The 27965-nt window shown below is 53.9% G+C and overlaps 1 protein-coding gene and 1 non-coding gene across 9 annotated transcripts; both read right to left on the minus strand.

Annotated features, from left to right (window-relative positions):
* Positions 1–112: 112 nt before the first annotated feature.
* On the minus strand, positions 113–23319 carry SLC12A4 (solute carrier family 12 member 4). 8 transcript variants are annotated; one of them, XM_032613849.1, is made up of 24 exons: positions 23130–23308; positions 17763–17857; positions 16247–16378; positions 12584–12730; positions 12444–12498; positions 10611–10741; positions 7906–8147; positions 7543–7757; positions 6822–6986; positions 6646–6744; positions 6287–6344; positions 5770–5944; positions 5239–5357; positions 3677–3775; positions 3371–3490; positions 3067–3171; positions 2654–2822; positions 2175–2370; positions 1893–2062; positions 1674–1805; positions 1488–1595; positions 1124–1311; positions 870–1003; positions 113–686 (listed from the first exon to the last, which is right to left on the minus strand). In XM_032613849.1, the coding sequence occupies exons 1-24, from the start codon at positions 23242–23244 to the stop codon at positions 595–597; spliced, it is 3261 nt and encodes a 1086-aa protein (XP_032469740.1). In that variant the 5' UTR covers positions 23245–23308; the 3' UTR covers positions 113–594. The 8 variants fall into 8 exon arrangements, 7 of the variants coding, with proteins under 7 accessions (XP_032469740.1, XP_032469741.1, XP_032469736.1 ...); XM_032613850.1 differs by having other exon boundaries at positions 23181–23291; XM_032613845.1 differs by lacking the exon at positions 23130–23308 and adding an exon at positions 21390–21506.
* Positions 14104–14176, minus strand: TRNAG-CCC. The gene has a single exon. It is a non-coding gene; the product is annotated as a tRNA-Gly (tRNA).
* Positions 23320–27965: the final 4646 nt, after the last annotated feature.

The raw sequence follows: 27965 nt of genomic DNA on the forward strand, positions 1-27965 counted from the left end.
TGGCCAGAGATTTCCGGAAAGGGGCACAGCCTCAGGGAGCCAGCTCTGGGCCTGGGTTCAGTTCCGCCTCCTTCCCTTGGTGCCAGGGGAAACAGAGCCGGGGCAGCAGGAGGCCCAGAAGTACACAATGTTTTATTGAAAAAAGTCAGGCTTCAGCTGGCTGGTTCCATTCAGCTCGGCTTGGTGGGAGTCCCTGCCCACAGTAGCCTGAGTCAGATCTTCCTGCAGGCTGGCTTGGCCAGACCCCTCCCTGGTCACCCTTCCCCTCCTCTCTGATGGTGACATTCAAACAATAAATATGCAATAAATAGCGCTCCTGGGCCAGCTGCCTTCAAACCCCACATCAGCCCCCACCAGTCTTCTGAGTCAGGACAGGCGTCCTGGGGTGCTGGACAGGAAGTCCCCAAACCTCTCAGGGTCTTGCAGGACCTCGGATCCACCTCCATTGTCAGGTCTGGGCCCAGTCTCCAAGGAGACCTAGCAAAGCTGGGTCCAGGGCAGGGCTGGGCAAAGCAGGGCTGGCGGGCGGGTGCTGGGAGGGGGCTGTTTGTTACCCTGGACGCCTCCACTCTAGGCCACAAGTCTGTATTGGGCTCAGGAGTAGATGGTGATGACTTCACGGCCACCACCACGGACCAACAGCACCCGTTCGAGGCCCTCAGTCAGCACCTCCAGGAACTCCATGTCTGTAGGGCATCGAGTCAAGGAGGCAGCACCCAGGGAAGCACCAAGGGGCACCCAGGGAAGTTTGGCCCGTCAGTCAGAGCTGGGTGCCCTGGCACCCCCTAGGGTACCCAGGGAGAGGAGCTCCTGGCCTGACCTCACACACTGTCCACCTCCCCACTGCCCACCTCTTTACAAAGGGATACAGTTCTCATCGCCCTCGCTGTTCTTGGGTGGGCCGGGCATGTTCAGTAGGACCAGGCGGGCGTCATGGGAGCGTGTGACAATGACTTCATTGAGCTTCACAGCCGTGTGCATGCGCCGCACATTGGATTGGTCCCTGAAGGTAATGCAGCTGAACATGGGCCCCGCCCCTGGCCCACCCACAGGGCTTGTCTGCCCCCATCCCACCTCCAACCCCAGACCCTAATGTGGCTGGGTCCATTTCTGCTGCACTCACGGCTTAATATGTACCAGCTCCCGGAAGTTGTCAGGGGCATGGCTGGGATCCCAGGGCTCTGCTGCCATATATTTGTCCCGTGTCCATGTCATCTGGATCTTGTCAGTCCCAGCTGCAGACTCTTCCTCCTCGTCTGAGTACAGGCTCTCCAGCCGCAGGGCTGAGTGCCGGTCCTTGACCAGCTGGGCCTGAGGACAATCAGAGGAAGTCTCCTCGGTGCCATGGGAAAGGGTGGGCCTGGCTGGCCCAGCGTGATCACCCAGCCTTAGGGAAATGGGTGGGGCTGGGGTGAATCATTCTGATGCTCCCACCTGATGGCGTCTCCCAAGGCCTGACCCTGCCCTGGACTGAGAAGGCCACTGACCTCTCGCTCCCGCTCAGTCTTGGTCAGCCTCATTTGCCGCAGCATCTGGGAGCGCTGCTCCATCATCAGTGTCCGCTCGTAGGTATATGCAGAGATGTCGCTGTTATGCTGGGGAGAGGGTGAGCCATGAGGACCGCGCTATGTGGGGCAGGGTATCCACAGGGCTACGTCGGGCAGGTGGCTTACCATCTCCACCACTTCCACCTCTGCCTCGAGGCGCAGGTGGTACAGGAAGACAGCCAGATCCTTCTTCATCTGGATGCTGTTGTCATCCATCTGGGCCACCGTGAAGATGCGCATCCGGCACTTCCTCCAGACCTGTGGCAACAGAAGGTGGTGGTTCAATCACACCCCACCCCTTCAAGGGCCCGGCCCCTCACACCGGGGCCCAACCGCCTGGCCCACCTTGTGCTGGCGTAACAGGAAGGGCAAAAGCATGAGCATGCCGCCGTCGTGGACAATCCACCACACGTCGATGTGGCCCTCCAGGTAGCGCTCGTGGTTGCTGGGGTAGAAGGCGATGTTCTTGGGCACGAGCAGGGCCAGGTGGGCGGCCGTGGTGCAGCGCACGGTGTCTGGGGAGGAGGGGCACTACTGATCATCAGCCTGTGACCCTCTGGCCTCTGTCCCCACTTGACCCCTGCCCCTGTCCTATGTGGTCGAGCCCAGGCCCTGACCCTCACGCACCAATAAAGGTCTTCCAGGCACGTGGGTCCTCACTCTGTCGCCAGCCGTAGGGCCAGCCCAGCACCACGGAGTTATGCCTCATGCCACCCAGGCCGCAAGACTGGATGAGGTGGGCCAGCCCCTCACGCACCTTGCTGGCCACCACCACCTGGCAGAAGCCCTTCACCTTCTCAATCTCCATCATGTTCTTGATTGTCTGTGGGGAACATAGCAGGGTCAAAAAGCAAGGCCATCAGCGTCCCCTCTGCTGGGCTCCCCACCAAGGCCCCTAGGGCGCAGAGGGTGGGGGTGGGGGAGGAGACGGGGGCAAGCTGCCCACCCAGACGCCATGTTTTCAAGATGGGACAGTTATAACCCCCTTGCTCCAGCTCTCAGCTGGCAGCAGTGCTGTCCACCTGGCTGGCTGTGCACCAGCTGCAGCCCAGACATCTCTAGTCCAGTTCAGTGTCCTCCCAACACCGTCCCCTTGCAGCAGGCACCTGCTCAGCGGCCTGGGCCTCGCCATAGCTCTCCAAGAAGCTGCCCTGGATGACAGAACCAACAATGGTCAGGCCCTTGCCGGCCTTAAGCTGGGAGGCGAAAGTGAGGAGCCGTGGGTACTTCACATGAAGGTCCTCATCGAGCTTCAGCAGCACCAGCAGCTGAGGTCTGTGGCGGCCGAATGGAGAGGGAGCCTGAGACCAGGGCCAGAGGTTTCCAGGGAGCCCAGCTCCTTCCCTTCCTGGCTCACAGGCCCCTACACGTAGCAGTGATCCAAGGGCCAAATAAGCAGGATGGTGCCCCTGGCAACTCAGGACAGGGAGCACGGACTAGGGAGGGGGAGCCAGCACCTCTTGACTCTCCCACCCTCACAGTGCCTGGGCTGGGCCCCACCAGGCCGGGCGTGACTCACCGCCAGTTCTTGGTGTGAGGAGGTCCCTCCTCTAGCCGCAGCAGTGCATAGCGGGCAGCACTCAGGGACAGGCCTCTGATCCCGTCGCCCCACTCCTTCTCAGCCCTGCAGAGGCCCCCACAAGCTGGTAAGCCCCTGGTCCCACCCAGGGGTTGTGTCCGTGTGTAGGTGAGATGAAGGGGCCAGGCCCGAATCACAGTCCCCCAGCCCCAGCACCACGGTGGCTAACAAAGGACGGCTCAGCTCCCCACAACCCAATGAAGAGTGGCCCAAAGGCCCCAAGCAGGTGGCAGCCCTCACTCACCCTTGGTACTCAATGTACTTGTAGATCATGCCGGCAATGAGCATGGCAACCAGGGCATAGTACCAGGACGAGACAAACATAAGAGCCAGGCAGAGGCTCATGCCCAGGAAGGACAGCGCCCTGGGCCAGAGAGTGGGAAAGGGCCAGAATCAGGGAGAGACCAATAGGGCCCCAGGCCCAGACCCCCAATCTCTCACCAATAGCAACTGCTGCCCAGAAAATTCAAACCCCAACCAGAATGGGGCTCCCGGCTTCCCCAATAGCTCTTGTGTCAGAGGACCTGGCTCAGGCCCAGCTGGCACTTACCAGTGATAGTACTTGAACCGAGGCCGCCAGTTGGGGGTCCTTAGGAGCGTCTGCACAGCACAGGCCAGGTTCACAAACAGGTAACACATCAGGAAGAACCTGCAGCACAGGGAGTGGCCGGTACAGAGCAGCCTCCTTGGCAGCCAGGTACCTGATGTCCCTGCCCTTCCAGGCTGGGCCTGGATGAGGAACCAGGACATGTCATGGCCCTGCCGTGCACAGGCTCAGGCAGGTCTTCTCAGCCTCACCACACCCAGTCCCACAGCCTGATGCAGATGGGACACTGCAGCAGTGTCCGCAGAACCAGGTCTTAGAGGATGGGCAAGTGCTTACAGGCAGAGGAGGGGAGGAGGCTGCAGGCAGGGGAAATAGCTGTGGAAGAGGATGGTATCAAGGAGGGCTCAGTGTCTGGAGACGGCTAGACAACAGTCAGACCTCTGGCCTGGGTGACCAGTTGGATGAGGGGCTGTCATGAATGTGGGGAGAGTGGGTCAGGGGAAGACAAGGGCCATTTTGAATCACTGAGTTAAAGACACTTGAGGGACACTGCGGTGCGTGTGGGAGACTGGGATGGGGGAGGCCTACCGCATGAGCCCTCCAGGAATGACAGCCGAGGGGCAGAGGGCTGAGTGGAGGGGACGCCAACCTTTATCCTCAGCTGGTACGAGAGGAAGGACAGACAAGAAGGCAGCAGGGCTTACGAAAGAGGGCGTGCCAGGGGGCAGGGACTCCCATGAGGTGTCCCATTAGGGCTGCCAGGAGGAGCCAAGTGATAAGGCTGAGATACATCCTCTGACTTGGGCAGTAAGGGGCCACCACCCAAGAAGACTGTGGCAAGAACAGTTTCAGGTGTGCGCTGATGTGTGGGTGGAGCTGGGCAGTAATGGGCGGAGGTGTGCTGGGGGGAACAAGAGAGCACTGACTCCAGCAGGCCTGGCTGGGGCTGGGGGGCAGCTACTTCGGGGGGAAGGGGGTCCCTCTCAGTCTCACAGGCTGAGTGGGGCAGTGAAGGCTGGCTCAGTCATAACTGAACAAGCAAAAGGAGCACTGGCAGTGGAGCCAGATGTGTGAGGAGAGGTGGAGTGGGCCCCAACCCTGGCAGAGGTGAACACAGCAAGGACACGAGCCCTGCCGCCAGGACCCCTGGAAACTGCCGCGAGCTCATCACCTCCTGCAGGGCACTGGCAGATTCAGATGCCCAGCATTCCAGAACTTTAAAAGCAAACAACTTTGAAAACGGATGAGGTAGTGGTGGCCTCATCAAGGTGCTAGAGACCAATGCTTGCCCTGACCCTGCTCTGGGGGTCTCCCACAGAGGCACATGGGACCTACTGGTCTCTTTAAAATTTCTGAGTAAGTGCCAGGCTTGCTCCAGAGGCAGAAGTGGTTGAGCTCTGCCAGGCAAACATCCCCCCATACAGCCTGACACATCTCCCTACTGCGCCCTCAACACCAGACAGGGTCACAGAGCTGCTGGGCAGGGCCCCCGGCTGAGGGGTGCTGAGAGTGCAAGGAGCCTTTCCCAAGACCATCCCCCAGCCCTGCCCTGAGCCCCAGCTCACATGGATAGAATGGGGGCCACCATGTCAAGGGAGGCGATGAGGATGCCCAGCTCAGCGATGAGTGCTGTCAGGAGGAGTGCCCATGTTGGTTCGCCATTTGCCTTGCCATGGCCAAAAACCTGCAAGCACCAGGGTCAGTGGGGTCCGAAGTGAAGAAGTTAGTTCCACTGCCCCCATTCCACACCTAAGGCCACAAGTCACAGTCTGGCCTCTATCATGAAGTCCTTCTGGGGCTCAGGTCACACCCATGCCTATCCTGATAGGTACGAGTTCCTCTGCCCTCCACTTCCTCAGGCATCTCTGCTGTGGATGAGCCACAGACAGGCCTTGGGGATTCTGGGCCCAAGCAGCTCTGCCAACAGCAGGGCAGGGCCAGGGCCAGGGCAGCTCTCAGCAGCTCTCCATGGATAGCTGCATTGGCCCCGGCCCCCAGCAGGATAAAACGCACCCATACTTATCTCCTACCTCTCTGCCCCAGCCGGTGTGAGGGGCCAGGAGCACCCAGGCGGTGGGGAAGTGCAGAAGGCTCACCCGGAGGAAGGGGATGATGTTGTCCTTGGCGATGGCCTGCAACAGGCGTGGTGCCCCAGTGAGGCTCTGTAGGCCGGCGCCGCAGGTTGAGAAGAAGGAGCCGATGACGATGACCCAGGGCGAAGGCCAGGCTAACGTGCCCACCACCAGGTTCCTGCTGACGCCATCGCCGTACCTGCAGGGGCCGGACTCAGGCCATGTTCCATGCAAGGAGCCCCCCAAACCCTGGGTGGGGTCGACCAGATTGAGGGTTGGCAGAAGTCAGGAAGGATGGCTATGGTGGACAGAGCTCTGGCCCCTCAGCAGAGGCCAGGCCACCAGCCCCTATCCTTTCCCCTCAGCCCAGTCCTGATCTGATGTCACCATCCTCTCAGAAGCAAAAGTTCTGCTGGGGCCTGACCCACCACTGGCAACCAGCAGCCTGAGGACATGTGTGGAACCACGTGTGCAAGGGGGGCCAGTGTCAGGGCAGCAAAAGCTGAGCCCAGTGCCACGGGGAGGGGCCCAGATCACTCACTTGTCCCGGAGGACCACACCCTCGATGCAGGCGCCAAAGAGAACCACGCTGCTGAAGTCTGTGGCTGCGTCAAGGAAAGCTCGGCCTCCGCGGCCTCCGCTGCCACTGCCGTCCCCGTGCATCCCCGCACAGCGCCCAAGGGCCCCTCGCCCAAGCCTTAGCTGGCAGACTCAGCTGGGACACCTGCAGCTGTGGGTTTCGTGTTGTGTACACACCCCTTGAGTGTGCGTGTGTGTGTGAGGGGTGAGGTACACATGCACACATAGGGAGTGTGTCTGCGCGTGCCAGCTGGTGACTTATACACAGGCAAGTACCTCCTGTCCCCCTTCCCCACCCACCCCAGGCCTGGGAAAGGATACACACAAGGGAGGTTGTAACAATGGCCAGAATGGTCCCCACTGGGATGGACTTCTGCGCATCTCGGAGGTCCCCGGAGCGGTTTGAGCCAGCCATAATGCCTCCAAAAACAAGGAAACTCCCTGAGGGGCTCCCCAGGAGTGGGGGCAGGGCAGGGTGGGCGGGCAAGAGGGCTCACCTGTTACGGAGGGGAAGAAGATGCCAACTAGCACGGTGAAGGATGTGGCGATGTCGGCCACCACGTACAGGGGCAGGCTCTCCTTCAGGCCAAGGGCGTCTGTGGAGGGCAGCCCGTGCTTCTCCACGACCTCACCCTTCTCCAGGTAGGTGCTCCACAGGTTTTCTGTGGGGGCAGCAGCATCACCACTGCAGCCCCACCTACTTCCCAGGGAAGTTTGGGGCAGCCCAGCCAGAGGCTGCAAATGTAAGAGGTTCTCGGGGTTCAGGGGGGTGACTTCAGCCAAATGGCTACGGTGTCAGCCACCGGGCTGCTCTGGCCACAGAGAAGGAGCTGTCTGGCTACAAGTCTGAAAGGCGAAGGTGGCTGAACCACCATCACCTGCCACTGCCTGCCTCCTAGACAGAGGCCCTTTATGGCTCCTGTGAGAACAACCACAGGCAGGGTCAGGGGCTGGTGGCTGGGGAGAAATGGGCTGCCAGAACTTTCTGGGGGTTGTTGAAGGCCTGGGACACTGGCCAAACAGGCTCCGTTCACCCGAAACCCAGCTGCCAGGAGCCAGGCTGAGAGGACACGGCTGGGCTGGGAAGGCAGCCAGAACTGCCTCCCATTCCTGAGCTGGACACACAAGGACGGCTCTGTGCTAATCCATCCTTCCGTGCTCATTCCCTACCTCCTGCTCAGTGTGGGGGGCAGGAGCAGGACAGGAGAGAGGACGCACCCTGGAGCACGCCAGCAGCTGCACCAGGGATGCCAGGGATCTCAGTCACATTGTTGAGCAGAAAGTAGGGGTCGCAGGAGTCTGCGGTGAGGTTGGGGCTGTGGCAGAAGAGGCTCCAGAGCCGAGTGGCCACCGTCTCATTGTCCACCATGGCTGTCTTGGCACAGACATCAAACTGGTCCCGGGACAGGGTCCTATTGCCCAGCATACATACTCTGTGGGGCGGAGGGGGGGGACAGAAGCATCAGCACCTGCTCAGCCAGAGACCCCAACCAGCTTCCACCCTGTAGCCTCTACAACTCAAGGCCATCCACGTGGGAAGGATGTCAGTGCAATGCCTGGATGTATTCCCAGGTTACTTACGGAAACACGGGAGGGTCAAAAATAGACTTGACGCCTCCAGCATAGATGGAGAGGATGGAGATGATCACACAGGCCAGGAAGAGCGAGGCAAATTTGTTCACATACTTGACACCAACAAACACCACCAGGGTCATGAAGGTCAGAAAAATGGTCCCATACACCCGCATATTGTTCAAGGTGGCACTCGACATGTCATGAGTGCCTGTTGGGTAAAACATGGCGGCTGGTGGGGCAATGTAGGTCTGAAACAAGAAAACAGATAGAGGAGGTTCAATCTTCCTATGTGGAGAGTCAAGCCCAATATTTTGGTTTTCTTTTTTTAAGAGTATCCAGAGGGAAGTTCCCTGGCGGTCCAGTGGTTAGGACTCAGTGCTTTCACTGCCGTGGCCCAGGTTCAATCCCTGGTTGGGGAACTAAGACCCCATAAGCTGCACGGCCAAAAAAAAACAAAACCAAAAAAGAGTATTCAGAAAAAGCCAGTCACAAAAGAGCATATATTGTATGAGTCCATGTATACAACAAGTCCAGAATAGGTAAACCTGATTAAATCTTTATCTATCTATCTATCTATCTCGCTGCGCCGGGTCTTAGGGTCTTAGGTGCAGCACGTGGGATCTTTGTTGCTGCGTGCGGGATCTTCGTTGCGGCATGCAGGATCTTTAGTTGCAGCATGCGGGATCTAGTTCCTGACCAGGGATCGAACCCGGGCCCCCTGCATTGGGAGCATTGAGTCTTAACCACTAGACCACCAGGGAAGTCCCTGATTAAATCTTATTGAAGACAGAAAGCAGATTAATGGGTGCCTAGGGCTGGGGGGAATGGAGAGTGATCACTAATGACCATGGGATTTCTTCTTGGGGTGATGAAAATGTTCTAAAATTGACTGTGGTGATAGTTGTACAACTTCATGAATATACTAAAAACCATCCAATTGTATACTTTAAATGGGTAGTGAATAGTATGGTATGTGAATTATCTCTTAATAAAGCCATTATTGGCTTCCCTGGTGGCGCAGTGGTTGAGAGTCCGCCTGCCGATGCGGGGGACGCGGGTTCGTGCCCCGGTCCGGGAAGATCCCACATGCCGCGGAGTGGCTCAGCCTGTGAGCCATGGCCGCTGAGCCTGTGCGTCTGGAGCCTGTGCTCCGCAACGGGAGAGGCCACAGCAGTGAGAGGCCCGCGTACCGCAAAAAAAAAAAAAAAAAAAAAGAATCCGCCTGCCAATGCAGGGGACACGGGTTCGAGCCCTGGTCCGGGAAGATCCAACATGCTGCAAAGCAACTAAGCCCGTGTGCCACAACTACTGAGCCTGCGCTCTAGAGCCCGTGAGCCACAACTACTGAAGCCCGCACACCTAGAGCCTGTGCTCCGCAACAAGAGAAGCCACCACAATGAGAAGCCCGCGCACTGCAATGAAGAGTAGCCCCTGCTCACCGCAACTAGAGAAAGCCCGCGCACAGCAACAAAGACCCAACGCAGCCAAAAACAAATAAATTAAAATAAATTAAAAAAAAAAAAGCCATTATTTACAAAAAAGAAAAAAAGGATCCAGACACAGGAGTTGACCTGAATAGCTAAATAGCAGAAGTGGAACAGTTTGAGGAGCAAAAAAATAATGACAGCACAGGATTATGAGCCGAAGAATAAAATAAATATCCAGGAGTCCATGGGACTTCCCTGGTGGCGCAGTGGTTGGGAGGCTGCCTGCCAATTCAGGGTACACGGGTTCGAGCCCTGGTCCGGGAAGATCCAACATGCTGCAAAGCAACTAAGCCCGTGTGCCACAACTACTGAGCCTGCGCTCTAGAGCCCGTGAGCCACAACTACTGAAGCCCGCGCACCTAGAGCCCATGCTCTGCAACAAGAGAAGCCACCGCAATGAGAAGCCCACGCACCGCAACGAAGAGTAGCCCCTGTTCTCAGCAACTAGAGAAAACCCGCGTGCAGCAGCAAAGACCCAATGCAGCCAAAAATTAAATAAATGAATAAATAAATTTACAAAAAGAAAAAGAAAAACAAACAACAAAACCCCCAGAATATCCAGGAACAGGCTCCACACAACAGACAGGGGACCTGGAGGTGGGAATAGACAGGCAGTTCCTCTAGACATCTACTGTCTGGATGCCCAGGGGCGGGCACTCTTTACCCTGTGCTCCCCACTGCTCCTCCCCCTCTTCTCCCACCACGAGGGCAGTTCAGTGGGAAGCGGGAAACTGAGTCAGAGCACACATGAGGCCCACAGAGGTGGCACTGACCTCCAAACAGGGTCCTGTGGCTGTTCACCCTGATTTAGGGATGAGGATAAGATGGATCTGAAGGGCTTTATTAGCACAGAGCCCTGGGGGAGACAGAGCTGGCCAGAGCCCACATGAGCCTGGGAGGCAGGCTCTGAGTCACCACCAAGATCTATCTCTGAGTTAAATGCAGTAGTTCACAGACCACCTGCCATGGTTGAGATGTTGCCCGAGTGGATGGAACATCCAGGGTCAAGGTGAAGACAGCCAGGCCCCTAGCTTGCCTGGCCCAAACTGGGAAAGGGCTGAAGGGGAGACTGGCTTGAAAAAAGATCTTTCTCCCTTGAAGAGGCCTCCCTCATTATAAGCCCTAGACCCTGACCAGAGGTGAAGGGAGCATGAGCCGCCTGGGCCTACGGGAAATGGACTGTTTGGACAAGACCAGAGTTGGCCAGGGCTTAGCCTGACTCACCAGCAGGATCTCAATGGCCCCCAGGATGTACATAGCCGCTGCAAATGTTGTTCCCAGGTAGAAGCACAGGCCAACAGCCCCTCCAAATTCTGGTCCCAGCGAGCGGGAGATCATGAAATAGGAGCCCCCAGCTACAACAGAAAAAGCATACATAGGTCAGGGCTGGTTCTTCTTCAAGGGGGCCTCTCCCATGACAACCCTTCACAACCATCCAGAGGGACAGGGACTGCTTTTCCCATTTATGAATGAGCAGAAGGGTTAGAAGACTTGCCCAAGGCAGCATGGTTAATAAGTGGCCAGGCTGCGGTCGGACCTGATTTCCATTTGACTCCAACACCCAGGCGGGCCAGTGACATGAATACTCTGCTGGGGCAGCTCTAGGTCCGCAGCAAAGCCTAAGTGGCCTACTGTCCCCCACCTCCCTGCAGTTAGGTCAGTCCCCGCAGCCTCCCCTGGTTGGGTGTGTCCTATCTCAGCATGCCTCACCCCTCCCAAGAGCTATCTCTGTTAGTCTGACCCTCCAGACCAGGGCAGGGACTAGCTTTTTGCCCCTAGGGCCGGCCACTGGGTGAATGTCCATGGCTGACCCTGCTGCCCTGAATCTGTGCTTCCATCAGAGTCTAACACCCCTGGCAAGACTGAGTCAACACTGGACCCCAGGGCCAGTGAGGGTGCAGGGGACAAGAACAATCCCATGCTGCTGGTTGAAGCTGCTCCTGATGAAACTTCTCTGGTGAAAAATCTGGCAACAGGGATCAAGAAGCTTTAAAAAGGCTAATAACCCCTTTCATGCTGTAATCCCACCTCTAGGACCCTCTTCTAAGGAAACTGCCAGGGGCGTGAACAAAGATCAGTGTGCAAGGTTGTTTATGACAATAATGTTTACAATAGTGAAAAAGTAGAACCCAAGAGTAGGAGAATAACAAAAATTAGGTAATGTCAATCCTGTTTTAAAAACACAAATGAACTGTTTCCAGCACTTGAGAAACACACAGACACACACACACACACAGACACACACACACACACACACACACACACACACACACACATACACACAGAGTTTGGGGAAAACAATACATCTCAATACTTTACAAGACCCTAAGACCATGTATGAAAAGGCTAACAGTTTTGACCTTAGGATGGTGGGATTATGGGTACTTTTCATTTTCTTTTCTACATTTTTTGCACTTTCAAACCCTCTATGGTAAACATATATTGCCTTTTTTCCCCTATTACTTTTATACTAATGCTAATAAAGTTGTTATTTGAAAAAAATAGAAAAGGATTCAAACACAGAAGCCAACCCAAATAGCCAAATAGCCAGAGTGGAACAGGTCAAGCAAAACAATAAATAATGATGGTACTAAGATTATGAGCCAAAGAATAAAATAAATATCCAGGAGTCCACAGTGATATAAATACATGGTTGAGTAAGTAAAAAAACGGAGTCTCTGAAAACCAAGTCCAATCTCATCATCCCGGCTGAAAACCCTCTGCATTGTCTATACTGTAATCCAGTGTGGTCCAGACTCCTTGGCTTGGGCCACCAGGTACGCCCCATCACCTTCTTTATCAGCCCCAGCCCCCGCTTTTAAAAAAAGTACTTTTATCCAAAAAAAAAAAAAAAAAGACCAAACAAACAAAACACAAAACAACAGCAATCTCAAACTCTGTCAAGCAAGGATGCTCCTAAGTGGTAGCACTGTCATCGCGTCAAGGACTAAGATCCCACCAGAAAACTGCCTGGAGGCGGGGCAATGAGTGTTCCTAGGCATGTCAAGGTGGATTCTGGGCCCATCCCCTCCTCAGGCCTGAGTGGTGCTCACCCACCTGGAACCACGCCGTTGGTGGCAATGGCGCTCATGGAGATGGCCGTCAGCAAGGTCTGTAGAAAGGAGGGCCTAGGTGAGCAGCTCAGCTGGGTGGGCTCTGGGGGGTGGCCGTGGCCCTGCCCCAGCTGGGATACTCACACAACAGCAGCAAATGAGCACAATGAGGAGGGCCTGCAGCACACCGGCCGTGCCCACCATCCAGGTCAGCCGCAGGAAGAGGATAACCCCAAAGATATTCTGCAGGCAGGGCAGGTACACCCCCATGAGGGTGCCCATGCTGGGTGCCTATGGAGCAAGAGAGGGAGGGGAAGACAGAGCGTCAGAGGGGCCCAGATGCTCCACGGAAGGCCAGCTCCTGGTCACGTGACAGTCCCCCGCCCCCAGGGTGTTCTATCAGAGAACAGGTTGGAGAGGGATATTCCAAGTGGAGTCCTGGGGAGTGCAGGGGGTAAGGTGAGAGGATGTCTGTGTTGACTTTGATACATGAAGAAACAGTTTGGGACTGGGAAGGTATAAAACCTGATTCTTTTCAAAACCCCACATGTGAGCTTTTGAGCCTCACCTCCCCCTCATGGTACTGCCCCCTTCCCTTCCTCTCCTCTTTTATACTTCTGCAAAGTGAGGTCTGTGTCAGATCTCCACCTTCCCACCCAGCATGACCCATGTCACCCAAGCCAGAGTCTAAGTTGTTCCTGACCCTCCCTCTCTCCAATCCCCCAGTTCAGTCCAGTGGACACTGAGTCCTGCCCAGTCTGCCTCTCAAGCTGCCCTGAGATAAGCCTTCCTTGCCTCAGCCTTAGTCCCCTGAACCTGGGGCACTACATCTGGGGCACCTGGATGGTGCCTTCTTGTGCCTCTCAACCTCTCCACACTCCAGCCCGCTCTGCTGCCAGAACAGGTCTCTGAAAACCAAGTCCAATCTCATCATCCCTACTAAAACCCCTCTGCATTGTCTATACTGTAATGCATAGTGTGGGCCAGCCTCCTTGGCTTGGGCCACCAGGCCTGCCCCATCACCTTTGTCAGCCTCAGCTCCTGACAACATCAGTCCCTCAGAGCCTCTGAACCAGGGCATGTGCTGGGCTCTGCCTGGGAGGGTTACCCCTGCCTCACTGCCTGGCAAATTCCTCTTCAGTTAAACCTTCAGGAGACGTAACTGTTTCCTCTCCCAGGAAGTTCCCCCAGGTTGCCTTAGCTGGAGTTGGTACTTCCTGTTGCATCCCCTCAGCATCTGATATACCCTTCTATCATAGTGGTCACGGTAACTGTTCACTCGAATGACCATACTGGGTAGACGTGGCTTGTTCACTGTTCTATTATCAGCAGGCCCTGCTGGTACTCAAAAGGTGCTCCTGAGCCCAGCGAGCGATGCCTTAGAAGGCCTCTGGGATAACCTGTTGGGAAAATCCTGCATAGAGAGTAGGGACTCAGGCTGGAGGACAGGTAGGGAAGGTCTAACGGGCATATCCAGGCAGGATTTCTCAGCTACCTAAGGGTAGAGTAGGGGCCAAACAGGAGGCCAGGGCAGACGCTGAAGAACAGGATTAGGGCTGGTGCCTTCTTCTTCTTCTTTTTTTTAAAAAAATATTTATTTATTTGGCTGCGCTGGGTCTTAGTCGCAGCCATGTGGGCTCTTAGTTGTGGGATGCAGGATCTAGTCCCCTGGCCAGGGATTGAACCCAGGCCCCCTGCATTGGGAGTGCAGAGTCTTAACCACTAGACCACCAGGGGAGCCCCATGTGCTGGTGCCTTCCTGAAGAACTGAGCCTCACATGAGAGCAGCCCAGAGTAGTGGGGCCCTGAGAGCTTCCACCAGAGCCCCAGCAAAGCCTGCTGCCCTGGAGCTGGGGTGGGAGAAAGAACTCTGGTCACAGGAACTCTTCTCAAGGGTCCAGGCCTGGGGCAGTATCTGTGTGCAGCCTTAAGGACCACAGAAGGGCCTAGAAGGGCCCAAGTAAAAACAAATGGTCCCTCAAACTGTCCTGCACAGTGTAGGTGACGGATACACCTCATCTGGGCTCTGTCTGAGCCCTTCTCAGAGGCCCTGGACCACCCGCTGGATAGTAGCAGCTCCCAGTCCCCCATTTGAGGCTGAGTCACTCTGGGAAAAGGGCAGTGTGGGAAAAGGCAGGACCGGAAATGCTTTCTGCATCTCCAAATAACCTCTGGCAGCCTCAGAAGGTCACCAGGCCACAGGCGGAGCGGCTGCCACAGAGAGGCTGCCTTGGGTCTTGGTGTGGTCTGGTTGGAGGACCGCCCTTCCGGCTTTAAGCTTTCCTTTTCTGAGGCCCCTGCTCAGACCTGCCTGGGCGAGGGCCACAGCTCAGCGGCCCCAGCTCCCTAGCTTCCTACTGACTCTCTGTGGACTTGACCAGGCTCCTGCTTTCTCCATGAAAAAGCCACTGGCGCTGGGACACTCAGCCATCCTCTCTCATCTTTAACCTAGGGCCAGGTGAGCTGGCAGGTAAGCTGAGGCTGGACCCCAGCATCCTCACAGGCTCCTCATAAGGCCAAGGGACCATGGCCCTTCACCAACTCACAATTTCTTCTGACACCTTGTTGAGATGTACACTAGCCTTTCTTAGGGACCTTTTTACTCCCAGCCACCAGCTTCCTGGGCTTGGTCTGAAGGGACAGGGAGGAGGCTTTTACCCAAGGATCCCACCACCCACTGCAGGGCTAAACACAGATAGTCAGCCCTCTCTCAAGCGTGGGCTAGTTTGCCTCCCAGAACTGAGGGGTGCACATCAGCCTCTCGCCTTGGCCCACCTCAGTAAGGTCCAAATATCATGGGCAGGTCTGAGGTTGGGGATTTGGCTTATTTCAACCAAGAGCTCCTCCTGCCTGTGCTGACCTCCAGCAAGAATACTACATCTAGTGCCAGACTCAAGCTGCTTCCAAATCACAGCTTCTTTCCAAACCTCAGGGAGTCAGTAGACATGGAGGGAACGTTCTTTGCCTCCAAACTGAAAACGTAGGGGGGAAAAAAACCCAGCATTCAGTTAAATTGAGCCCTGTCACACAGGGGAGCTGAGCAAAGATGTGCAAAGTCATCCCGAAGAGAGGACGGCTGGAGGGCCAGAGGCCTGGATAGCGACTAGGGATGGGACCAGCAGAGGGATAGGGAAGCCCCAAGAGGCATGCTCCTATCACCCCCAACCCTGGTGCTCAAGGAACCCAGGGAATGTCGGAGGGGTCTGCCAGTGGAGCTAACACAGCAAAAGGGTTTAGTCAACTGCTCTAGGTCACATAGCCCCGAGGGACAACCAGGTTCCTGGATCCAAAGGTAATATCCTTATCCATCCTGATGGGATGCCAGTGATCTGGCATTCTATAGTCACATACCTCACAGTAAGCCCACAAGTCTCCCAGCGTTATGCATTGATCTTGTTTAGCTTAGTCACCTTAGGCAAGTTACTAATACCCCAACACTCAAGCTTCCTCACCTGTAAAATGGGGATGAAACCAGCACCTGCCTCACAGCTTTGTTGTGAAGATGACATACAAGAACCCAAGCCCACTGCTTAGCATGATGCCTCACACACAGAGAGGCCTAAGTAGCGTCACGTTCCACTGTTACTTTTGAGGGCCTCTCTGGTCCTATGCCCTGAGGGCCACCTCCCTGGCCCACCCCTTGAAGCCTCCTTGAGCCCAAAGCACTCAGTGCCCATCCTCCATGCTCACCAAACCTGGCACCTACTTCCCCCAGGATGCTCATAACTATGTGGGGAAACTGCCAACTCCATGGTGTTGAATCTCTCTTCCTAGGAGCGGCCTCTCTGCTGCCCCTGACCAGCTCACCTTGGCTGCTCTCCGGCGGGCACCCTCTCCAATCTCAGCCTCCTCATGCTCCTTGGCGCCCTGTGTGAGGTTGGTGTAGCTGACGAGCTTGCCCAGAAGAGATGATACCTTTGGGCGGATGTCCAGCTCTTCCTGTAAACGGAGCCACAGGGCAATCTGGCAACTGGCACCAGGCTACCTGTGTGTAGACAGCAGCCTGGCCTCTGGCCCCTTGCCAAGCCCTGAGGCAGGCCTGGGCTCTTGCCTGGGGAAACCCAAGCCAGCCCACTGGGCAGGTGTGGGTGCCACACCCCAGGACTCACTTCTCTCTGCCCCACCTTGGCTACAATCACTACCAGCCCATTTGCAAAACTACCTGCCTTGGGGGGAAAGGGCAGGACAGGGCACGGCTGGCAGACAGGGGAATGGCACGCTTCAGCCTGCCTGTTCGGCCTGGCCACCTCCCAGCTGTGAGTAGGCCTCTGGGACTCATATCTGCCCTCAACAAAAAAGCCACCCTAGTCACCCCAGGGAACCAAGGAGGTCAAAAGAGGTGTGGGACAAGTGAAGTCTCTCTTATCTGCCCAAACCCTGATTGTCCTGGATGGTCTTCTCCACCAGGTCTCACACCCTATGAGTAACCCACCTCAATCCCCAAGATGGGATCCTGGAGCCCTAGCCCATCTGCAGGTGGGGCCAGGTCAAGAGGCCTCCCAGGGCTCCAGCTCCCATGCAGCATCTAGCACAGCTTCCCCAGCACTGTGCCTCCGCCTGCCTCTGGCCCACATTTAGTCTTTCCCTGTCTATCAGCTCCCTTCTGACCCTACACACGAGGAGAAACTGGTCTGGTGTAAGAAGTAAAGATGCAGGTCTTTGCAGGTATATGGAGATTGAAGAGCTTATGAGACTTCCATGGGGCAGCTGAATGTGTGGGTCAGAATTTAGGGGCCTAAACCATGACTTCAATCCAGATACAACTTCTAAGCTTGAGTCTGAAAATGATAAAGTTCAAGTTCAAAGGCACAAAATTGGGAATGTTTCCAAAGAGACATCCACTGAGGTTGCAGATATGGCTAGAGGGGGCAGATCCGGTGAGAAGGACCAGGGCTCAGTAAACTTGATGGGGACAGAGTTGGAGGAGTCAACCAGGAAGGCCAGGGAAGAGTTCACAGGAGAGGGAAGAATCATGGACTATGAGAAGTCCTAGAAGTGAAGGGGACAAAGGAAATCCTGAGGCAAGAAATACTGCGAGGTGGTGACCTTGCTGAGGGGCTGCATGGAAGTCAAAGGTGAACACCCCTGGAGGTGGTAATGGGGTACAGTGGCCTCTGGGAAAGCAGTTTCAGTTCAAAGGGCCGAGGGAACCACAGCCTGACTGCCAAGGGAGCGAGACAGACAAGGGGAGACTGGAGGAGAAGCCGAGACATAAGGAGGCAAAACATCCAGCCTGTCTGCTGAGCTAAAGCTTGGGTCCTGACAGGTCCCTGCCCACCCACCTCCCTGCCACAGCTGCGGCCCAGAGTGGCTCCTCAGCTACCTCAAACAGTGCCAGGTTCCTGTCATGGTAGTCACTTCCTCTGGAAGCTTCCATGGGACAAAGAAAAGGGCTGCTCTCCTTGTGGTTGCCATGTCCTGTGGAGAGAGAGGAACGGAATCCCAGTCAGGGGCTGCCTACTGAAACCCCAGCATGCACTCCTCCCCAGCAGGCGTGCCGTCATCTCTGTGGAGCACTCTGTGGGCCAGTGTTACCATGCTGGGCCTGTTTCCCCATCATACCCTGCCAGCCTCCTTGAAAGGGCCAGAATTGGCAGTGACCTATGATCAAAACCCAGCACGTAGGGCTTCCCTGGTGGCACAGTGGTTAAGAATCCACCTGCCAACGCAGGGGACACGGGTTCAAGCCCTAGTCCGGGAAGATCCCACATGCCGCAGAGCAACTAAGCCCGTGTGCCACAACTACTGAGCCTGCGCTCTAGAGCCCGTGCACCACAACTACTGAGCCTGCATGCCACAACTACTGAAGCCCGTGTGCCTAGAGCCCGTGCTTCGCAACAAGAGAAGCCACTGCAATGAGAAGCCCGCGCACCGCAGCGAAGAGCAGCCCCTGCCCGCCTCAACTAGAGAAAAACCCACGCGCGGCAATGAATACCCAACTCAGCCAAAAATAAAATAAATTAAAAAAAAGAGGACTTCCCTGGTGGCACAGTAGTTGAGAGTCCGCCTGCCGATGCAGGGGACACGGGTTCGTGCCCCGGTCTGGAAAGATCCCATGTGCTGCAGAGTGGCTGGGCCCGTGAGCCATGGCCGCTGAGCCTGCGCGTCCGGAGCCTGTGCTCCGCAACGGGAGAGGCCACAACAGTGAGAGGCCCGCGTACCGAAAAAAAAAAAAAAAAAGCTTGGCTGCATTTTCTGGCCACCGGCATTCACACTCTTCCCTGTTTTCCAAACTGTGTCCACTGTGAGTCTCAGTGGGTGACATTCCCATTTTTTCATCAAGCAGGCAGAAGACACCAAGTACTCCTTTTCTAGTTGCTAACAGTAAAACCCCCTTCAGACAGTCTGACAGCTGCAGTGGCAGTGGCTGGAGGCTTCACAGCAAATGGAAAGATGACATCTTGGTTCAAAGAAGCCACGTTGGTGTTGGATGGCAATGACTGTGGCAGCAGTGTTGGCCTGGTGTCCAGTGATGGAGGCGGCAACAGAAGTGTCTTCACTGATCCAGCCTAGTGGGGTATTCCAGCCATGCCTGATTTTGTGAGAGCTACCTGCCAACCTTTTCTGGTTAAATAGCCCGCAATCCATTTCTCTCGTTTGCAGCTAAGAATACTGAACGATGATACATCCTCTTCCACCTGATACATCCTCTTGCCATCAGTATGAGACTTAACTTGCCTCCTCTGAGCCAACAATCACTCAGCAGGTGCTGCACTGTGGATTCTTTACTGTCCAAAGAGACTAACAGGGAAAGCATGCTGATGACAATTTCTGGGGCAAAATCAGCTGTTCCTTCCCACAGTATGTAAAAGTGGTACATCGCCTCATCTAGGAACCTGGATTAGCTAAGTAAGCCAAGAAGCTCAGTCCCAGAAGCTACATGGCTGTATGTAGGGTAATGCCAACGGCACAGTGGACAAAGGTAGTGGGAGTTCAGGCCAACCTACAGAACCATGTTAAAGCCTCGTGGGGGGACTTCCCTGATGGTGCAGTGGTTAAGAATCTGCCTGTCAATGCAGGGGACATGGGTTAGAGCCCTGGTCTGGGAAGATCCCACATGCCATGGAGCAACTAAGCCAGTGTGCCACAACTACTGAGCCTGCGTGCCACAACTACTTAAACCCACGTGCCTAGAGCCCACGCTCCGCAACAAGAGAAGCCACCGCAATGAGAAGCCCGCGCACCGCAACAAAGAGTAGCCCCCATTCACCACAACTAGAGAAAGCCTGCGCGCAGCAACGAAGACCCAACGCACCCAAAAATAAATAAATAGATAATTTTTTTAAAAAAGCCTCGTGGGGTCACGTAGCTCCTCAGACACCCTGTGACGTTTGCTGTGCCCTTGATGCTTGTTCAGGATCAGGATAAGAAGCCACAACAAAAATCTGAAAACCCAGTAACAATGCCCATTACACTGACAGCCCTTCAGTGAGAAGCCTCTGAAAAGTACTCTTGGATTTTTGTGACCAAAAAAATCTCCCCTTTATAAGTCAGAGGCTTCATTTTGTCAAAAAAAGGCAACTATAAGAGCTCATCTTATTTCCCTTTCTACCTTGGCTGCCAGGAACCTCTAAGCTAAATTTATTTTTTAGATGCAGTCACCATCTACCTCGTCTCAGAGTCCTTGCCTTTTTCCTCTGCACGGTTTTGACCTGACAGTAACAGTCCCTTGGGGAGGCATTTCTGTTGCATATCTCTTCTGATCCTTTTGTGGAAGTAGGTTGAAAGTAAAGTATAAATTATTCTAAACTCCTGCACTGCAGCCTGCCCCACCACTGTTACCTCATCTCTCTGAAGACTGCACTAGTATCCAGAAAACACAGAGCTGAGCACACAGCAGTTCCCCCAAAATGCCTGTGGATGGTCCTCTAAGACCCAGCTGATCCTTGTCCCTCAGCCATGAGTCCAGGGCAGCTCAGAGCCCTTGCAAGGGTTACCTCTAGTCCTCACAGCAACACTCCAGTAGATATCATTTACCCCCTTTTAGTAACAAGGAACGTAAAGCTCAGAGAGATTCAGAGGCAAGATCACTCAGTGAGAGGGCCAAACTTGGGTCCCAGGATCCACCAGAGCCAGGTGGGAGCTGAGTTGTAGGTTCTACTCCTATTTTGGACCCCCACCCATCCCAGGAGGCACCCCAGAGTGCAGTACAAGCCTTTAACTAGAGAAGAGTGTCTGGGGTTTGCAATTTGGCCAGGGTGTGCATACCCAAGGCTCTTGGTGCTCAGTGGCCAGCAGACTAGCTTGGATTCCTGAACCTCCCACTGTGTGACCCAGGGCAACCTGCCTACCCTCTCTGTGTTGCCTTGGTTTCCTTTTCTATGAAGTAGAGCTAGTAACACCTACTCTTCCAACTGCCCAGATGCATCAGAAAAGGGACAATCTGGTGCCAGACACTCAGCAGGGATTCCATGGAGTTCCCCAAAACCTCATTTAAAGACAACTCCCATGGGACTGTGGGAACTGGGTGGGTGGGGGGCTGGTGTCTAAGCAGTGCCTGGATATCTGTACTGCCCTCAGCTATTCCAAAAATTCCAGGGCAGGTCTGGGCATGCCTGCCAGGCCAAAGCTGCTCAGATACCACCTGAGACCCCTGGCGAACCACAGCATGAAGGCTGGGCCTGGGCGCTGCCTGTGAGGTACACATATATGTGTGCTCCTGCCAGCAGCTGTGAATGTACCAGCTGCAAGCAGGGATCCAGGTGACACTCCTGATCCCTCTGCTCACAGGTATCTGCCAGGGGTACCCCTCTAGAGCCTCTTCACCTCCTGCCCACAGGCCACAGTGAGCTGGGTGAACAGGCCCATCTAGGCCTTTGGAGCAGAGGTATGGGCCTTGAGAGATTCAGACACCAAGCTGGGGGGTCCCCATAAGATGGACCTGAGGGGTCACTATTTTTGTGCCCCTGACCCTTTGCAGCCCCCACCAAGAAGGATCATAACCACTCACCAGGGTGCAGAGTGTCCCCCATACCGCAGACGCAGTCAAGATCTGGCTGAAAGGGAGGAAGAGGAGGAAGAAGGGGGATAGCGGGAGGAGCTGGCCTAGCCTGGAGGGACCTGGCAGGACTCAGCCAATGTAGCTCCAGTTCCCTATAGTCAGCCTGTGAGAGGCCAAGGCGGGGCCAGAGGCAGGACTCCGCTCTGCCTACCCACTGGTCCAGGCTGATCTTAGGGATGCAGCCCAGCCCAGCCCAGCCTCTGGGGAGAGCGAGCCTCCAAGGGCTAACAGAGGAGCAGGCGTGGATGCTGGCTCCTGCTCTGGCCACTGGAACAAGGCTAGGGGCAGGTGCCGGCATGGGGCAGGGGTTGAGATGTGTGCACCCACACAGCCGTGAAGCCTGTTAAATGACCATGATGTCCAGTAGTCTCTGCCACTGTCCTGTGCCATCTCCTCACACAGCAGCCAGGTGACACACATATAGCCATCACCCACATCAGGCATGGGTCACCTCAGTCATGTCACCATCACAGATCAGAGTCAGATCAACATCACATCACCTGATACATGCCAACACACACGTTCCCTGCATATCTCCATCACGGTCAGTCACAGACGAAGCATTTGTCATCAGTCACATCACCATCCTCATCATCGATAACCCTGCAGGAAATGGTGGCCCACAAGAAGTGCTATCCTGACCCCACCTTCACTCTGCGGTATCCCACAGCTATACACTTGCAGAAGCACAATTACACATGCATATGCTGCTACACATACAGACACTTGTTCTCGGCAGTGTTCACACTCCAAGAGTGGACCCTGCAAGGACAGCCCCCTGGGGGGCTCCTGGGGGAGGAGATGGTGAAAGGGTCAAGGGCAGGCACCTAGGAGGGGAGGAGGGGTTTACCTTCAGGCCCAGTTTAACATCTAGGTTAAGCATTAGGGCTCTGGAGGCTCCAACCCTCGATTTGAATCCCCTAGAGCAAGTTACATAAAGGCTCCATGCCTCAATTCGCTCCTCCCTAAGCGTGAGTAACATGACCTATCCCATGGGGGAAATTAGGAGGATTAAACGAGTTAATTCACTTCAAGTACCTAGACAAGCCTGGTCCCGTGTGAGTGCTGCACAGATGCCCACTGTAGCTACAGATGTAAGCTGGGATCCACGCAAGTGCACTCACAGGCAGTTACCCACTGACCCCCTCAGGCAGGCACAGCCTTCTTTCCAGGGCCCGGGAGTGCTGGGAGGGAAGGGGTAAGGGGAGGGGAAGGGAGGAGAGAGAGGGTAGTCTTAGGGAAAGAGGTGCTGCCGCACAAAAGTGTAGGCAAGACGGGAAGCGCTTAGGGGCGGTTCACAGGAGGTAGGAAATGAAGGGTCTGGGGTCCGGGCTGCGGTCGTTGCTCCCAGCCGGGAAGGGCCAGAGATGGAGGCTCAGTGCTCTCCGCGCCCCGGGCGGCCCGGCTGGCCCGGCAGGCCTGGCCACGTCTGCAGCCCCCGCCCGCGGCCCGCAAGGGAGGAGCTGGGGCTGGGAGGGAGGCCCGACCGCAAGCGCGGGCGCCGGGGGCCGAGGAAAATTGTTTCTGCGCGCGCGGAGTAAGGGACTGCTGGCGGCGACTCAGTCTAAGAAAAGTTGGGCCCGCATCGACGTGTGCGCGCACCGGCCGGCGTCGGTGTGAGAGCGGGCCCCGCGTGGCCAGCTTCCCTGCCCCCGCCCCCGTCAAGGACCCCTCCGGGCGCGTCCTCACCCTCCGAGTCCTCCCGATCGGCTCGCTCCCCGTAGTCCACCCAACTGATACCCTCGAGGTTGTCATAGTCGCCGCGTCGCGGCCCGTCCACCGGCACCACGGTGAAGTGAGGCATCCTGCGCGCTCGGCCCCGCCGCGCCCGCCGCCCCTGCGGCCCGCCTGACTGTCCCCGCCGCCCCGGGCCGGCGTGCCCCGCCCGCTCACATTCCTCCCCGCTGCGCTCACTTCCTCCGCCCGCCCCCCGGGCCGCCCCTCGGGGGCGGGGAGCAGGAGGGGCTCGGGCCGGCTCCTCCCTGAGGCGGGGGGGCAAGCGGAGTGAAGCCCCCGGGGCGGGAGTAGTACTCCACGCGCTGCGTAGGCCCGATTCCTGTGTGACCTCGGGTGGTGAGCCGCCCTCTCTGAGCCTTAGTTGCGGTACTTGTAAAATGGGGAAATGTGCTTCCACCTCTTGGGGCTGCTTGAGGGCCGTGAGATGGGGTACGGGGTGCATTGGCCCTGCGCTTTGTGCCTAGTGAGCGCTCAGTGACATTTCTGTGATTCAGGGACGGGGAAGGATAGGGAGGAGGGCAAAGGTCATTCCGGTCCTGCCCAGGGCCTCCCACCATTCCTGAGTACCCCCTCCCCATTTTCATCATCTCTCTCTTCCACCTCTCTCCTCCGCAACCTTGGAAACGGAAACCCAGGAAAGTCCCCTCCCTTCCCCCACCCTCCATGTCTCCCTGTTGGAGGCTGCTGGGGATTCCTGCCCCTTCAGTAGAGGCTGCTTCCTCCTCGGTAGGAAGGACACCCATCCCCCTTGCCCAGCCCCGTTTGCCTCTTTGGACGCTGCATTGGATTCTTTAGCCAAGATCTTTCATCTCAGTTTTATCTTTTACTGTCTCACCTCTTAGGGATTCCTTTACCCAAGCCATTTACTTCTTTGCTCTTAAATTTTCTTTCACTTTCTACTCCACTGCTTCAGATAACGTATCCAGTTGGCTTTACTTTAACATCTTTATCTTTCTAGGCCATTCTTTTAGCTATTTGTTTCTCTATCAGAAAAGCCCAGAGGCCACCTCACACCTCTGTCTCCATTTTTTTCCTCCCTTTTATAACTCAGAGGGCTTTAGAATATCAGAATTAGTGGTATCTTTCCAACCTACCTCAGACTCTGCGCCCTCTGACCTCCAAACTCTGGAGCAGAATAAGGGATCAGAGTCGCTGGGCCCTGCAGGAAGACCTCGGAGCTGACCCCTATTCTTTCCCCTACCCCACAGTCATCCTGGCCAGGGTCTGTTGCTTTGTCCTGTCCTTCATGCCACCTTCACCTGCCCACAGTAGCAGCCTTCCAATGGACTCCCTGCTCCTGGTAGAGCCACCTCTTCTGAAGAAAAAGCCCAAGCTCTTCTCTTGGTCCACAAGGCCCTGCTCCCTCTGGCCCCTCCAACCTCTCCAGCTGCATCTCTCCCTATCCTCCTCCCCAGCCTCAGCCTTTCTGGCTGAGCATCACGGAAAACCAGATGCTCAGATGCTTTGGCTTCTTTCACTTCCCCAAACTCAAGGAGTTTCTGTGCAGCACTTGCACCTGGCAGAATGCCTTTCAACCCTCTGCCCCCACCCTCATTTACCAAACTCCTCTGTGTGGAGGAGGCCTCAGCTTGGAGTTCCACTTCCCCAGAAGACTTCTCTGAAACACACCCCACCTCCCCCCTACCCCGCTTCACCCTCCCCTGGATTGTGTTCCCCTGGGGCACTTTCCCTTCATAGGACCCACTGCAGGGAGAAACGTGTTGGTGGAGATCTTTAATATTTTTCATGCCCACTAGACTGTGGATTTCACATTGGCAGGACCATTTTGGTCTCATTACCTTGGTATCTTCAGTCCTGGTCCCAACACATTTTTTGACTAAAGAATGAACAGGTGCCCCCTCCTTGGTCTTCCCTGATGCTCTGCAAAGGTTCCCCATAGTTCTTACCTGGCCTCTCTCCTCAGGGGTGGGGTCAGGTGCTGTGTGGAAGACAGGCCACTACAGCACAACTGAAACCTTAGACTCTGGGGGACTCTGTAGCTAGGATACAACTTCCCCCATACTATTGACTGGTCAAATAGCCTGTACCATCAGGGTACTCGTGGGCAATAATAACAGGCAAAAACTAACAGACATTTAGAAGAACAGACATTTCAAAAGAAAACATCTATCAGGAAAATGATTAGAATACATGGATGAAAAATTCAAAATTAGCCTAATAAACATATTACAAAAGATAAGGGAGAATATTAGCAATATGAAACATGAAAATATAAAAAAGAACAAGCAGAAATATAAGGTAGAGAAAAATATAATTATTCCAGTGATCTATGGCTTCATAACAAATTACCCCAAAACAGTGGCTTAAAGCAACAATCAACAAAAATATTTATTTGCTCACAAATCAGTAAGCTGAGTAAGCTCATCTCTATTCCACATGGCATCAGTTAGGACCGGAGGATTCACTTTCAAGATGATTCATGGGAATTCCCTTGCCGTTGAGTGGTTAGGACTCCTGCTTCCACTGCCAGGGACCCGAGTTCAGTCCCTGGTCCAGGAACTAAGATCTCACAAGCCGTGGGGCGTGACCAAAAAAAAAAAAAAAAAAAAAAAAGATGATTCACTTACATTACCAGCAAATTGTTATTGGCTAAGAGCTCAGTGGGGCTGTGGACCAGGGGCTGGGTCCTCTGCATGTGGACCTCTCCCTGGGCTGCTTGGCTTCCTCATAGTATAGTGGCTACAGTCCATGAGTAAGCATCCCAAGAAGCAGGACAGTTCTCTGGGCCTACGCCTGGAAATGGGCACAGCATCACTTTTGCCATATTTCACTGGTCAAGCAGTTACAAAGCCCAGATTCAAGGGGTGGGCAGACATGGAACCCATCTTTGGATGGGAGAAACACATGGGACCATATATTAAAATTACCACAATAATTGAAACAACACAATAGGTAATCTAATAGCATAAAGTTATAATCGAGAATGAATCAATAAATTGGAAAGACCAAGTTAAGAAATTCTCCCAAAAGAAGAAATAAAAAAAGAAAGAGAAAACAGAAAAGAGATATGGGAGGACAGAAAAACAAGTTCTAATATCTGCACAATAGGAATTCCAGAAAAAGAGTAAAATAAAAATGGAGAAAAAGTACAACATGAATGAACCTTGACAACATTATGCTAGCTGTAGGAAGCCAGGTACAAAGGTCACCTATTATATGATTCCATTTGTAAGAAATATCCAGGATAGGGAAATCCATAGAGACAGAAAGCAGATTGGTGGTTAGGGGGAAAGAGAAGGATGGGGAGCAACTGCTTAATGGGTAGAGGGTCTCCTTTTAGGGTGACTGAAATATTTTGGAACTAGATAGAAGTGGTGGTTGTTCAACATTGTGAATATACTAAATGCCACTGAATTATTCACTTTAAAATGGTTAATTTTATGGTATGTGAATTTCACTTCAATAAAAATAAATTGCTAGAACTATAGGGAGAAACTGATACATACACCATCACAGTGGAAGATTTCACCACAACTGTCATGCTTACAAATAGGTCAAAAAAGAAAAAAAAAAAAAAAACCCAGCAAGATATAAAAGATTTTAATAACACAATTAATGACGGTGACCTAATGGACATGTATATAGTTCTACATACAACAATTGGAAAATTCCTTATTTTGGTCAAGTATACTTGGAACATTTACAAAAAATGATTATTGGTTGTGAGGAATACCTCAACAGAACTTCTGCTTCCAATGACGATTGTGTAACAGCGGCCAAATATTCACACACCATAATAATATACAGTATACAGTTCACAAAATGAACACACCAGGTAACCAGCACCCAGATCAAGAAAGAGCACTTTACCAACAATCCTGAGGCCCTTCTTCATGCCCTCTTCCAGTCATTACCTCCCCTGAGGATATCCTTAAACAGACTTTTAACATCATAGATCAGTTTTGCTTGTTTTTGTACTTTATAGAAATGGAATAATATGATAGGTATTATTTTACATCTTGCTTCTTTCACTCAAGATTATTTTGTAAGATTCTCACAAGTTGTGGCGTGTGACTGTAATTTGTTCTTTTTCATTGCTGTGTACTCTTCCATGGAGTTAATATAGCACCATTGATTTCTCTATTGTTAGGTTATTTTCAATTTAAAATTATTAAAAATAGCTCTTCTATAAATATATTTGTTCATGTCTTTCAGTGCACATGTGTGCAGGCATTTCTGTTGGGTCTTTCTTTTTAATTTAATTAATTAATTAACCTATTTATTTATGCAGGCTATGCCAGATTATTGTTGCAGCATGCAGGCTCTTAGCTGTGGCATGAGAACTCAGTTGTGGCATGCATGTAGGATCTAGTTCCCCAACCAGGGATTGAACCTGGGCCCCCTGCAATGGGAGCGCAGAGTCTTACCCACTGAATCACCAGGGAAGTCCCTCTGCTGGGTCTTTAGGGGAAAAAAAAATTAAATCCTTGGGTATATGTGTCTTTAACTTTAGTAAATAATGTCAAACTCTTTTTCAATGCAGTTTTTATCAGTTTACACTGCCACCAGCAGGGTATGAGAGAATACCTGCTGCTCCACACCCTTACAAACGCTTGGTATTGTTCATCTGTTGAATTTTAGTTATCCTTTTTTGTGAGTTTTATTTTGCATGTCCTTAGAGACTAGTAAGGTTGACTACCTTTTCATTTTCTTTTTTTAGTATTTATTTATTTGGCCACGCTGGGTCTTTTTTTTTAACATCTTTTTTGAATTTTATTTTATTTATTTTTATACGTAGGTTATATAGTGTATATATGTCAATCCCAA

The sequence above is a fragment of the Phocoena sinus genome, chromosome 19 (genome assembly GCF_008692025.1).
Source record: "Phocoena sinus isolate mPhoSin1 chromosome 19, mPhoSin1.pri, whole genome shotgun sequence".
Taxonomy (NCBI): Eukaryota; Metazoa; Chordata; class Mammalia; order Artiodactyla; family Phocoenidae; genus Phocoena; species Phocoena sinus.

Excerpts from the sequence above, each read along its gene's own strand:
- SLC12A4 (XM_032613847.1), bottom strand. The coding sequence starts at position 23,244 with ATGCCTCACTTCACCGTGGTGCCGGTGGACGGGCCGCGACGCGGCGAC. Across the intron at positions 6,345-6,645 it reads TGTTACAACCTCCCTTGTGT|ACTTCAGCAGCGTGGTTCTC; the intron begins GTATCCTTTCCC and ends ACGCAGCCACAG. Across the intron at positions 3,491-3,676 it reads CGGTTCAAGTACTATCACTG|GGCGCTGTCCTTCCTGGGCA; the intron begins GTAAGTGCCAGC and ends TCTCTGGCCCAG.